At 40.5% G+C, this 14,393-nt stretch overlaps 2 protein-coding genes across 8 annotated transcripts in view; one reads left to right on the top strand and one right to left on the bottom strand.

Annotated features, from left to right (window-relative positions):
• The window catches only part of FAM149B1 (family with sequence similarity 149 member B1), a 46,427-nt gene extending 33,439 nt beyond the window's left edge, over nt 1-12,988 (bottom strand). For 2 of the 5 annotated variants that reach the window (XM_003409060.4, XM_023547067.2), the window contains exons 1-3: nt 12,842-12,988; nt 4,981-5,085; nt 3,123-3,252 (exon numbers count right to left, since the gene is read on the bottom strand). In XM_003409060.4, the coding sequence (XP_003409108.2) occupies nt 3,123-3,252; nt 4,981-5,085; nt 12,842-12,888 (282 nt within the window). In that variant the 5' untranslated portion in view covers nt 12,889-12,988. The other 3 variants (XM_010589225.3, XM_023547069.2, XM_023547068.2) reach the window with 3 other exon arrangements.
• Nucleotides 12,989-13,080: 92 nt separating this feature from the next.
• Nucleotides 13,081-14,393, top strand: part of ECD (ecdysoneless cell cycle regulator) — a 32,154-nt gene continuing 30,841 nt past the window's right edge. Inside the window, exon 1 of one of the 3 annotated variants that reach the window (XM_064269711.1) lies at nt 13,081-13,195. Coding sequence is in view for 1 of the 3 variants with exons in the window: in XM_064269710.1 (XP_064125780.1) it covers nt 13,328-13,359 (32 nt within the window). In the remaining 2 variants the exon portion in view is untranslated. The other 2 variants (XM_064269710.1, XM_064269712.1) reach the window with 2 other exon arrangements.

The raw sequence follows: 14,393 nt of genomic DNA, 5'->3' as shown, positions 1-14,393 counted from the left end.
TAAGGTGGATGTTCAGGAAGGAGAATGGCCTGGCATGTGGTAGGAACCCAAGACAGTCTCTATATGGTTTTTGTAACCTTGAGCAGTGTGAGAGAGATGTTTCAGTTACTTTGACAGTGTGACAAATTACTCCAAAACTCAATGGCTAAAAAGAGCAATAATCATTTATTATCTCTCAAAGTTTGTATGGGTCAGGAATTTGCACAGATCACAGCAGCAATGACTTGTCTCTGCTCCACAGTGGATGGGGCCTCAGCTGAAAGACTTGAAAGCTAGGAGCTAAAATCATTAGAATGCTCATTCACTCACACATCTGGCAGTTGATGCTAGCTTTCAGTTGGAAACTTCAGTTTCTCTCCACATAAACCTTTCCATGTGATCTCACAACATGCTAGCTGGAGTCTATGGGCAAGCATACAGAGAAAGACAGAAAGAGCCAGGCAGAAGTTGAATGGCCTTTCATGGCCTAACCTAGGAAGTCATGTGGTATCTTTCTCACTACATTCCATTGACTGAGGCAGTTAAAAGGCCCATCCAGGTTCAAGGGAAAGAACAAAGACCCTACTTCTCAATGGAGAAGTATCACCATCTTGTAAGAAAACAATGTGGGATGGGATGTATATTGGCATGGCTTTTGAAAATACAACCTGCCACAGTGGGTGTTTGTATGGGACAGCAGGTTGTTGCACAGGGTAAGAACACAAGTGAGATGAGGAGGATGTACACGTGGGAGGGCAGACAGCTTGTAATGTTGGAGCCAAAGTTAGTAGAACGCTACCATGACGGGAAGGAGGTAGCCCCTCATAAGGTGAGAGTACAAACAGGGTGAGAAAGGTCTTTAAATGGGGTTAGGCCAACATGAGGTGTCTGAGTCTGAGCAGAATGAAGAAAAGATTCAAAGAGCAGTGGGGAAGGCAGTGGCCCAGTGTTTGGTATTGAAGCCTCAACAGAGTAAGAAGGGCATTCACAGAGGTGAGGAGACAGGGCAAATGTGGTAGATTGGTTATATTCAGTAGGATTAATCAAGTAAGTAAACACATTAAGGATAATGGGAACGAGGTTTCTCACTGCTAGAGAAATGAGTTGCAAATATGAAACAGGATAAAACTAGAGCCAACTTTGTCATGTCAGATTGGAAGAGAAGGAATACATACATTCCCCTAGTTCTGTTCATCGAGATATCCTGGAACTACTGACACCACAAAAGTAACCAGTATACTTAGCACCCAAATCTTGATTTCTAAATACTATTCTGCACTAAAAGAAACAGGGCTCCCTGAGGAAGTGGCTGATTCCAGGACTGTGGCAAGGAAAATACAAAATATGTCTGGAAAATCTTTGTGCCAGAAAGTAAGTGTGAAAGAAGGATGAAAACATGTCAAAATGACATAGAAGCCTGCTTGTAACAGCTTTCATTGGCCAAATGTGGGATAATTTGACCATCAAAATAAATAATGATAATGGTGGATTATAACCCGATGAATAAAATAGGAATCCATGAGTCCACACTGATGCAAATAAATGAATAAATGGGAAGTTTGATAAGAAACAAGATAGTACTTCCTCCACAAAATATGTTTTAAATTCAAAGGAAAACATAATAATTAAGGTGCTTCCACCACTTAACTAAGTGATCAAAGTGAATATCATCAATAATGGGACAAATCAAAATCGTGTGCCACCTGATAGAATGCAATAAGAAAAACAAGCTCATATCTGTGATATCACAGATTTAAGAACTGTTCCAGATTGAAGGAGACTAAAGAAAAATGATAATGTGAACTGAAGTTTTGCTACAAAGGATATTATTGGGACAACTCAATGTGGTCTATGGATTAGATGGTAGTAATCTGTCAAATTTTAATTTTTTGATTTTGATTGTTATATTCTAGTTACTGTAGCCCTGGTGGCGCAGTGGTTAAGAGCCTGGCTGCTAACCAAAAGGTCAGCAGTTCGAATCTACCAACCACTCCTTAGAAACTCTATGAGGCAGCTCTACTCTGTCCTATACGGTCGCTATAAGTTGGAATCAACTCGATGGCAACAGGTTTTTGGTTTTTATTCTAGTTATGTAGCAGAATGTGCTTGTTTATAGGAAGTACTAAAATAACTGGTGTAAGGGGTATCATTTTGGTAACTTACTCTCAAATGGTAAAGAAAAATTAGATCTTTTTACTGCACTTGCAACTTCTCTAAGTTTAAGACTGTTTCAAAATTTTTTAAATTTACTAAATTTATGCAGCTATTGCAACTTTGATCTCAAAACTGGAATTTCATTAACTAAAGATGCAACCTTAGAAAAAAATAATGCATTTCAAAGGAATTATCTACTCTGATATAGATATGGCTATACCTACAATGAAATATTTATTTAATACAAGGGAAAGATCAACAATATTTATACATTAACAAGAAACCATGAAAAAAATCACAATCATGGCAATAAATGTAAAAAAAAAACTATTCCTCCAAAAGTTAACTATAGACTTACCATATAGCCCAGCTATTCCACTCCTACGTATGTACACGAGAGAAATGAAAACATATGTCCACAGAAAAAATTCCACACAAATATTCTTAGCAGCATTATTCATAATAGCCAAAAAGTGGAAACAACTAAAAAAAAAAGTCCATGAACTGATGAAATGATAAATGAAATACAGTATATCCATACAATGCAATATTATTTGACTATAAAAAGGAAATAAGTACTGATACATTCTACACCGTTGATGAACCTTGTAAACATTGTTAAGTCAAAGAAGCCAAGCACATTTTAACACCAAGATAACGTATCAGTGGTGGAGAGGCTACAGATTAGTGGGCTGGCCACAGCAGAAGGACTGAGTCCAAATCCCAGATCCATATTAACCTACAAATGTTTAAGTCAAGCACTATTACCTCTAAGTCTCAATGACTATGGCCACAGAACAAAACAAATACTGAGGAGGGGGAGGATTGAGGCTTCTTTACAACTATTATAAATGTGGTAACTTTAAGTAATAAAATGATTAGAAACAACGCAGGAGAGTAAAGGAATGAAATACACTGACAAAACCAGCAAATCATAACATCCAGAATGGTCTTCAAGCACTCCACCAGATCGGTAACATACAACTCACACCATATCCCCAGGAGAAGTCCGAGCTGCCTTCAGTGGAGATTCCTGTGCCCGTATAACTCGGAAAAGCAGACCCTGAATTTCCAGTGTCGGCTGATGTAATAGGTGATTCTTGTGTGATGTCAGACTCACTACATGCATAGTTGGAAGGAGAGAAAACAGAAAACTTCTCATATTTCCTCAAATTTCTGAGCATTAACTACTCACAATTTATCAGGTGATACGTGTGTGTACTAATGTATCCATAGAGGCAAAAATAAACAAGGAACTTGAAATTTGAGCATCATGAATAAGTCTGCCTAATTCCTACAGAATTGATGCCAGCCATTCTAAATAAGTCTAATAATAGCTTACAGTGAATACTTTAATGTCCCCCTATAACAGATACTCTCGACCACTAACGACATTTCGGAAATGTTAACAGGAGTATCTGAACACTTTCACAGTCTACCAAGCACTTTTACAGATACTACCTCATTTGATCCTTGCAACAACCTGGTGGTGTAGAACTCAATTAGCCCCATTTTAAAAACAAAGAATCTGAGGTTTAGTGCCAGGTTTTGAAACTCAGATTTTATGACTCTAAAGTTTTACTGTAATATCATATTGCTTCTTAGACGCCTCTTTGAGGTTACAATCTCCTCTGTACTATTTCTCAAAAGAGTAACAGCAGGTAATATTTACTCAGCATTGATCATATGCCAGCATTGTGATACGTTGTACTTTATCTCATTTATATTTACAACACCCTATAAGAAATACTATTTTCAAGGTAAGTACCATATACATGTGCATTATACATTTTTCTTCTAACTGCATAACCCCCCCGTGTATTATTTTCATAAGTGTGCTATGCCAATTTTTTTTTATTTAACATGTTGCTAACTTCCATTGACACTAAGAAAACATAATTAAACTAACTTAGCAGAGCGCTGGTAGCGCAGTGGTTAAGCATTCGGCTGCTAACCAAAAGGTCGGCAGTTTGAATTTACCAGCCGTTCCTTGGAAACTCTACAGGGCAGTTCTAGTCTGTCCTATACGGTCACTATGAGTTGTAATTGATGGCAACAGGTTTGGTTTTGTTTTTTGGTAACATAAGTTAATAGTTTCACTTAACATGATCTGATAAGGTTTTTGCATTCAACACTGTTGACCTAATACACTATAATTATCAACTTTATTAGAAACAAACGCAGTTTGAATTGTTTGATTTTCAAATTACCCGGGGGCCTACCAAACTGGATCCATGACTTCTTGACCATGGCTTATACCTTTATTACACAATTATGATCAAAAGTAACATTTTCAGATTATTTTTATACGCATAAGCAGGAGATTAAAGAAAATGAACAGAAGAAAACGAACAGAATGATATGATGTATCTGTAATATGAGAGGATGGGTTAATGAGGCCAAAATTCACTTCTAGAAATGTCACATGTGTGGTATATGCACGGGCACACTGTGCCAGAACTGTTTCACTTAGTTTCATCGTTCTGCACGTTGTATGTGTGGGCGCGTTATTTACGTGGGCGCATTATTCACAAAAAATACAGTAACTTGACCAATGTCACTCAGCTAGGTAAGTGGCAGAGACAAGGTTTAAAAACCACACGTCAGGCTCTTCCTGCATCTATGCTTTTAACTACTTCAAAAAACTGCTTCTCAAAAGTTATGAAAATGAGTATGATGTTACTGCCATTAGCTGTTCCAGAATGGAAGTACTAAAGATATGTGACAAAAATTCTTATTTCATTTGTACGATGCGAAGCTAAAAAGCCTGGTATCAATCCTAAGGTAATAAGCAAAACCTCTGCCGTTAGCAAGAGCAATAAGCAAGCCAGTAGGCTGTGCTCCTACCTTGGGGAACTTGTGTCTTTCTCGTGGCTGTCATTAGTGGAGGAAATTTCATCCAGTCGCTCTGGCAGGGGATGATGATTAAGAGCATATTGTGTTATTCCTTTCCTGTGAAAGATAAAAGAAAGTTACATTTCCCGTAAAGAAAAAAATTGTACTTTTCAGTAACTTGATCTAGAAGTTAGTCACCTACTTCCTGCTGCTACAGAAGTGCACTGTCCACTCCACTAGTATTTAAAATGGGGCTAGTCAGAATTGAGACATACTTTAAGTGTGAAACATACTGGTTTTCAAAGTCTTAGTACAAAAAGAAGAAAGTATAGTATCTTTTTAATTTTATCTCCACCCAGATAGCCTTTGGGCTCAGGGTGGACTGGCTCACCATGGAACTATTCTTGTTTGCTCTCTGCTTTCTGTGAGTAATGAAATGGCTTTAATTTGCCAACACTTACACTCAATCAGACTAGATAGATGTAGCACCCATAGATGGGCTGATGCTACTGGTTGGGGTCATCATCCTAGTAGTCTTGTAGCTACTTGGGATCTTAGGATCACCTCCGAGACAACCTGCACGTGCAGTACAACATGAAGTACTGATATACCCAACAACTTGAATGGGCCTCAGGTGCATTGTGCTTAGTGAAAAAAGCCAACCTCAAAAGGTTATATGCTCTCTGATTCCATTTATATAATATACCTACTCCCCACTTATCGACTATCTCGTTATCTGACATTCGGCATTTACAACAATAATAAAAAATCCACTATTGACTATTTTGTACATTAACAATGTACGTCTGGCAGTAAAGAATGCAAGACGCAGGACAAGAGTAACACTGGCTAAAAAGATCGGACTTAATGGACTCACTGAGACCAGAGGGACCCTGGAAGACACGGCCACTGGACTCTCTGTTGACCCATAACTAAAACCATTCCCGAAGCCCACTCCTCAGACAACGATTAGACTGGACTATAAAACATAAAATAATACCCACGGAGAGTGTGCTTCTTAGTTCAAGCAGATACACGAGACTAAATGGACAGCTCCTGTTCGGAGGCAGAATGAGAAGGCAGAAAGGGATAGGAGCTAGTTGGATGGACGTGGGAAACCCAGCACAGAAAGGGAGAGTGTGCGGTCACATTACAGGGATTGCAACTAGTGTCATATGTGTATAAATTTTTATATGACAAATTAACTTGAGCTGTCAACTTTCACCTAAAGCACAATTAAAAAAAAAAAAAAGTAACGTTGGCTGTGATGGTTAAGGTTTTGCATCAACCTGGCTGGGCCAAAATTCTCAGTGGCTTGGCAGTTATATAATAATTTGACAGTTATGTAATGATATAGTCATCCTCCATTTTGTGATCTGATATGGTCATCCTCCGTTTTCACATAATGCAGACTTTCACATCACAACCTGTTCTTTGGAGCCTAACCATATCGAAAAGTGAGGAGTAGGTGTATTCACAAAATGACAAAACAACAAAGGTGGAGATTAGTGGTTACCAAGGGATAGAGACAAGAATGAAGATGGGTGCAATTATAAAAGGGTACACAAGGAAGTTCCCTGGTATTATGGAACAGCTCTGTGTTTTGATTGTGGTGGTGGTTACGTGACTCTATAAATAGAATCAAATTGTACAGAACACACAAATGAGTACATATGAAAACTGAATAAAGTCTGTGGTCTAGTTAATAGTATCGTACCAGTGTCAGTTTCCTGGCTTTGATATCATACTGTTGTTATATAAGATGGCATCATTGGGGGAAGCCCAATGTACTATTTTTGTAACTTCCCACGAGTTTATAAATTATTTCAAAATATAAATTTACAATTACGTATGTGGCTTATATTTCTATTGGACAGTGGTGCTCTAGAGAGTTCAGTACGTACACAGGAATAAACTCTAGGGTCAATTATTACACGTACCAGTCCTAATCATCAAAAGTAGGCTTTCCTTCCCCATAAAATTCTATAGTATAATAAATTTAGGAAACAGGTTAAACAAAGTTATGCAGGCTTCTTTACTACAGGTCTTCCCAGGGCCTTTACTATGCAAATGTACAATAAATTTCTAATACTCTTATTTCATAGGAAAGGAAACTGAGGCACAGATAGGTTATAAAATCTGTTTTAAGGCCGTATGGCTAGTAAGTGATGGGGTCAGGATTCAATCCAAGTAGTCTGGCTATGAAGCGTCTCAAAATGAATAATCTGAGTTTTTAGTGAATTGTGCTGTTTTTTTATATAAAGAAAAAATTAAGGGCCCAGTTAGGGAAGCTTGCATTTTAAATCATTTCTCTAACCGTGGAATTGGGCTTGTGCACAGCTATCTGGACATCTCTCATTCAGTGCTCCTACAAGCAAAAACTTGTCTATAAGGCAGTGTCAGGGATCAAAAATACAGACTGCAGTGATGAAATAGAGACTTAAGACATTTTTTTAGACTGCCAAGGAAACCTGATTATAAAGTGGGAATTAAGTAATATAAGGAAATATTATTAAATTTGATAATAGCATTGTGATTATATAATAAAATAGCCATAATTTTTAGAGATGCATACTGACGTATAGAGGAGTAAAATGATAGTGCCTGGGGTTTTGCTTTCTTTTACAAGTGCGGCACAGAGAGGGTAAGAAAAAAGCAAACAAAGAAGAGAGGTGAAGCATATACATTAAAATTTTGATAACTACTGAATATGGGTGATGGTTGTATAGGGGTTCACTACATTATTCTCTATATGATTGTTTATATTTAGAATTTTTCATTAAAAAATGTTAACCTGTATGTTCGAAATCACTTTTTCCAAACTCTTTTTAACATCTATAATCTGGAACTGTTAGGTAGAAAACTAAAGTTACTGCCACAAAACAGATCATCATTGCTGTTAAGTGCCGTCAAGTCTGTTCTGACTCAAAGCAACCCTATGTAGAACAGAACGGAACACTGCCCAGGCCTGCATCATCCTCACAATTGTTGCAGCCACTGTGTCAATCCATCTCATTGATGGTCTTCCTCATTATAACACCTAAAATAAAAATTGCTTTTAATTTATTCTCATTTAGATGCATTTTATCTTCATGATCTACATAATTCTGACTTGTCTAGAAGGGAATCTTTCAGGAGAGTTAATTTTTCAGAGTATCAACTCAACAACAGAAAACAAGAAACAGAACTACACTGGGTCAATAATTCTTGCCCAATAAGTGCAAACCAACTTTTTTTTTTTTTAACTGAAGGAAGAAGTCCAAGCTGCACTGAAGACTCTGTCTGAAAAACAAGGCTTCAGGAATTGACAGAATACCAATTGAGATGTTTCAACAAACAGATACAGCACTGTAAGTGCTCACTCATCTATGCCAACAAATTTAAAAGACAGCTACCTGGCAACAGACTGGAAGAGACCCATATTTATGCCTATTCCAAAGAAAGGTGATCCAACCGAATGCTGAAATTGTCCAACAATATCATTAATGCCACATACAAGTAAAATTTTACTTATGATCATTCACAAGCGGCTACAGCAGTATATCAACAGGCAACTGCCAGAAATTCAAGCTGGATTCAGAAGAGGACAACAAACCAGGGATATGGTTCCTGATGTCAGATGGATCCTGGCTGAAAGCAGGGAATACTAGAAAGATGTTTACCTGTGTTTTATTGACCATGCAAAGGCTTTCAACTGTGTGGATCATAACAAATTATGGATAACGTTTCGAAGAATGGGAATTCCAGAACACTTAATTGTGCTCATACGGAATCTGTACATAGATGAAGAGGCAGTTGTTCAAACAGAACATGAGTATACTGCATGGTGTAAAGTCAGGAAAGGTATGTGTCAGGGTTGTATCCTTTCACCATACTTATTCAATCTGTACGCTGAGCAAGCAATCCCAGAGGCTGGACTATATGAAGAAGAATGAGGCATCAGCAATCAGGGAAGATTCGTCAACAACCTGCATTATGGAGATGACATGACGTTGCTTACTGAAAGTGAAGATGATTTGAAGCACTTACTGATGGAGATCTAAGACCACAGCCTTCAGTATGGATTACGCCGCAACATAAAGAAAACAAAAATCCTCACAACTGGACCAATGAGCAATGTCATGATAAATGGAGAAAAGATTGAAGTTGTCAATGATTTCATTTTACTTGGATCCACAATCAACACCCACGGGAGCAGCAGTCAAGAAATTACTGCATTGGGCAAATCTGCTGCAAAAGACCTCCTTAAGGTGTTAAAAAGAAAAGATGTCACTTTAAGGACTAAGTTGTGCCTGACGCAAGCCATGGTGCTTTCAATCGCCTCATATACATGCAAGAGCTGGACAATGAATAAGAAGACCAAAGAAGAATTGACGCCTCTGAGTTATGGTGTTGGTGAAGAATGTCGACTATAGCATGGACTGCCAAAAGAACAAACAAATCTGTCTTGGGAGAAGTACAGCCAGAATACTCTTTAGAATCGAGGATGGCAAGACTTCATCTCACATACTTTGGACATGTTACCAAGCAAGATGTCCCTGGAGAAGTACATCATGCTTGGTAAAGATGACGGTCATCAAAAAAGAGGAAGACCCTCAGTGAGATGGACTGACACAGTGGCTGCAACAAAAGGCACAAGCATAACAATGATTGTGAGGATGGCGTATAACTGGGCAGTGTCTCATTCTGTTGTGCACAGAATCGCCATGAGTCAGAACCAATTTGATGGCACCTAACAACTTTTTTTTCCATTTGGTTGTTTATCTTACTCTCAGGATACCAAAATCAAACTCATTGCTGTTGACTTGATTTCAACTCATAGTGACTCTATAGGACAGAGTAGAACTGCCCCAAAGGGCTTCCAAGGATGTAATCTTTACGGAAGCCAACTGCCACCTTTTTCTGCCAAGTAGCGGGCAGGTTCCAGCAACTGACCTTCCTGTTAGCAGCAGAGCACTTAAGCACTGCTCCACCAGGGCTCCTCCACCCTCAGAATAGTGGGAATTAATTACAAAAACAGACGTTTTTTAGCTAAGCCCTGTTCACTTTATTGGGAAATGATTACTTCTCCCTAGTTTCTAAAGAACTTACTATTTGAATTGCTACTGTATGCATATCCTATTGCTTAATAAGTTTCTGAAAGGCAAGGAGGAATCTTGTCTTAGATTGTCTTTATTTAGTATTGTAGTTAGTAAAGGTGAGTGAGGATAAGGATATGGCCATTTATGGTCCAGCCCTGTGTCATCACTTTACATAGACTTTGCTATGAAATAGGTATTACTTCTATGTTACAGAAATCAAGGCTTGGCGATTTAGTAATGTGCCTAAAAGTCACACAGATAGAAAATAGCCTAGCCAGAAAGCCAGGTGTGACTCAAAGTACCATGTTCGTGATTACTATGTACAGTTAGTATTTAATTAATAAATGTATTACTTAGCACAGTGAAGAAAAAAAATGGATTTAGAGTTAAAAAGGCCAAGTTCAAATCCTAACTCTACTGGCTACATAACCTTGATTATATTTTCTCACAGTTTAGGAGGACAGAAGTCCGAATTCATGGTGCCAGCTCTAGGAGAAAGCTTTCTCCCTCTGTTGACTCTGGAGGAAGGTCCTTCTCTCTTCTGAGCTTCTACTCTTGGGCAATCTTCATGTGGCCTGGCATCTCTCTTCCCCTATCTTGGCTTGCTAGCTTGCATTTAATCTCTTTTATATCTCAAAAGAGAAGGACTCAAGATACACCCTACGCTAACCAGTTCATTAATATAACAAAGACAACCAATTCCCAAATGGGACTATAACCACCGGTATACAGGTTAGAATTTACAACATATATTTTGTGGGGGGACAGAATTCAATCCATAACAAGTTGTATGTTGTTGTTGTTGTTAGTTGCCATTGAGTTGGTTCCGACTCATAGCAACCCTATGCACAACAGAACGAAACACTGCCCGGTCCTGAGCCATCCTTACAAGCGTTGTTATGCTTGAGCTCATTGTTGCAGCCACTGTGCCAATCCACCTCGTTGAGGGTCTTCCTCTTTTCCGCTGACCCTGTACTTTGCCAAGCATGATGTCCTTCTCCAGGGACTGATTCCTCCTGACAACATGTCCAAAGTATGTAAGACGCAGTCTTGCCATCCTTGATTCTAAGAAGCATTCTGGCTGTACTTCTTCTAAGACAGATTTGTTCGTTCTTTTGGCAGTCCATGGTATATCCAATATTCTTCGCCCACACCACAATTCAAAGGTGTCAATTCTTCTTTGGTCTTCCTTATTCATTGTCCAACTTTCACATGTATATGATGCAACCGAAAATACCATGGCTTGGGTCAGGCGCACCTTAGTCTTCAGGGTGACATCTTTGCTTTTCAACACTTTGAAGAGGTCCTTTGCAGCAGATTTACCCAATGCAATGCGTCTTTTGATTTCTTGACTGCTGCTTCCATGGCTGTTGATTGTGGATCCAAGTAAAATGAAATCCTTGACAACTTCAGTCTTTTCTCCGTTTATCGTGATGTTGCTCATAGGCCCAGTTGTGGAGACTTTTGTTTTATGTTGAGGTGTAATCCATACTGAAGGCTGTGGTCTTTCATATTCATTAGTAAGTGCTTCAAGTCCTCTTCACTTTCAGCAAGCAAGGTTGTGTCATCTGCATAACGCAGGTTGTTAATGAGTCTTCCTCCAATCCGGATGCCCCATTCTTCTTCATATAGTCCAGCTTCTCATATTATCTGCTCAGCATACAGATCGAATAGGTATGGTGAAAGAATACAACCCTGACACACACCTTTCCTGATTTTAAGCCAATCAGTATCCCCTTGTTCTGTCCGAACAACTGCCTCTTGATCTATGTAAAGGTTCCTCATGAGTACAATTAAGTGTTCTGGAATTCCCATTCTTCACAATGTTATCCATAGTTTGTTATGATCCACACAGTCAAATGCCTTTGCATAGTCAACAAAACACAGGTGAACATCTTTCTGGTATTCTCTGCTTTCAGCCAGGATCCATCTGACATCAGCAATGATATCCCTGGTTCCACATCCTCTTCTGAAACCAGCCTGAATTTCTGGCAGTTCCCTGTTGATATATTAACTTTTCTAATACATACCGTCTTCTGAGAATATGAAGATAATTGTACCTGTCTTACAGAGTTGTTATGAAAATCAAAACGTGAAAGTTCTTCTGAAAGTGTAAAACATTAATAAGTATATTACCAATACTTGCTAAGTTACAACACTTCACTTGGAGTGGGATGTAAGTCAGAAATATTTGTTCTCTAAAGCATAAAAGCAGCTTAATTTCAGAAGTGAGGGAGCAAGATGTTTAATGGTTATGACCACAGGCTTCAGAATCTGATGGACACCAGGCTGTACCTCAGCTCCTGACACTTGTTGCCTGTATCTTTGGCAGACTAAAATCTTTAAATCTGGGATCTTTATCTATAAAAAATATATGTAGAGAGAGAGGATGTGCAAAATAATAGTCTCTATATCCTTGTAGAGAGGATTAAGCGACCAAATGCGTGTAAACAGATTAGCACGGTGCCTGGCAAAATTCTATTGCAGCACTCAGTTATTGATAACTTCTCGAGCTGTCAATGGCCACTGACAGTGGGGCCTGAAGGGCTGAGGAAACCACAAAGGCCTTAGGGTCCCGGTCCCAAGAGAGCCAAGTCCAAGGACAGACAGCACAGGTGACAACCCTCAGCTGGAGCTCGAGGTAGGAGGGTCAGCGCAAGGCCGGGAGGCGAGAAAATGTCCTTACCCCCGCCCTGGGCAAGGAAAGGACTGGTCAGAGAGGGGCCCCGGAGCGCCCGCGGCCGGCGTCGGCCTCCCCGGGCCCGGTGGAGGTGGCTGAGCAGTCGACTCACAGTTCCAAGCTCTGTGGCGCCGCCTTCCGAGTGTACCTGGAGATCATCCTCCTCTTCTTCTTCAGCCGCGCCCGGGGCGGGCACGCCAGGGTGGGGGCCTCCGGGCCTGGCCCTCCCGCCGGCTCCGGCCCGGCCCCCTCCCGCCACCTTCCGCCCCCGTCTCGCCCCGTCGCCCCCCAAGACCGCCCCCTTTCCAGTTCGCCGCCCTCCCGTCTTCCCGCGGGGGGCGGAAGTGACGAACGAGTCAGGGCACCTGCCAAATGCTCCCGTCGACGTGCGGCGGTGACAAGGCTCGGCGGTTCCGGAGGCTGGGAGGGTTTGTGACTGTCTCCTAGACCCGTCCACTGGCCTCAGGTACTAGACGGGCTTTGGGACGGAGATCGGACCCGGCGTTGGCAGCTGGTGGCGCTGCAAAACGCAGACGTCGCCGTAGCAGCTTCTGAACGGTGTTCTCACGCGGTGGGAGGAGCGGCGGAGGAACGGTGCATGCAAAGAGGCGCCCGAGAGGGCGTGGAGCCGTAAGAGGCATTAACTCGGTTTTGTCGGGTGGCGGGAGGGATCCTCCTGGTTCCGGCGGCAGAAAGCCCTGAGCTCTATTAGTGCCTTTCCTTTCTTTGCTTCCGTTTTTCTCATCTGTATGGTGTGGAGTTAGCCTGGGTGATCTTAAAACCCCTTATAATAAGGTACGCTTGGCGTAAGGGGGTAGAGGTAAGGTGGGTGGAATTATTACCTGTCCTTCTGGGTTGAAAGGCAAAATGACTTGGACAGACTATGTTGAGTGGATGTCTGGATAAAAGGTGCAGGTTGCTGTCGACCTCCTCTCATTAGTCGTTAGTGAAGTATAATCACTGAATCGCGGCATTAGGGTGGTCCATCCTGTGTAGTGCCTTCCTTTAACAAGCATCTCCCCTTGGAAGTGCGGAGTGTCACTGCTTTCACCTACTTCATGATGTAGTGCTTGTTTGTGAATTTTTCTAACCACACTTTGAACCTGTATTTTCCCTCTACCCCTTTGGGAAATAATGAGTTCCAGAGGTATGTTAGTACTTTCATTTGTAACCGAAACCTTAGAAAACCTTAGAAAATAGGTATCTACCACCTCTTGCACCAACCACTAATGCCAAAGATGAAGAAATAGAAGATTTTTACTAACTTTTGCAGTCTGAAATTGATCAAATACGCAGTCAAGTTGCGTTGATAATTACTGATGATTGAATGCGAAAGTTGGAAACAAAAAAGGCTCGGTAGCTGGAAAATATGGCCAAGGCAATAGAATGGATGCCAGAGAGTGCATGATAGACTTTTTGAGAGCGATGACTTTTTTTTTTCCAACATAAATGGCGACTATACGTGTGGACCTCACCGGATGGAATACACAGGAATCAAATAGACTACATCTTCAGAAAGAGGTGATGAAGAAGCTGAATATCATCACTCAGAACAAGGCCAGGGGCCAACTGTGCAACAGACCATCAGTTGCTCATATGCAAGTTCAAGATGACGCTGAAGAAAATTAAAACAAGTCCAGAAGAACTAAATTACAACCTTGAGT

This window comes from Loxodonta africana, chromosome 16 (assembly GCF_030014295.1).
Source record: "Loxodonta africana isolate mLoxAfr1 chromosome 16, mLoxAfr1.hap2, whole genome shotgun sequence".
NCBI classification, from domain to species: Eukaryota; Metazoa; Chordata; class Mammalia; order Proboscidea; family Elephantidae; genus Loxodonta; species Loxodonta africana.
This window is presented reverse-complemented; position numbering and strand designations above follow the sequence as displayed.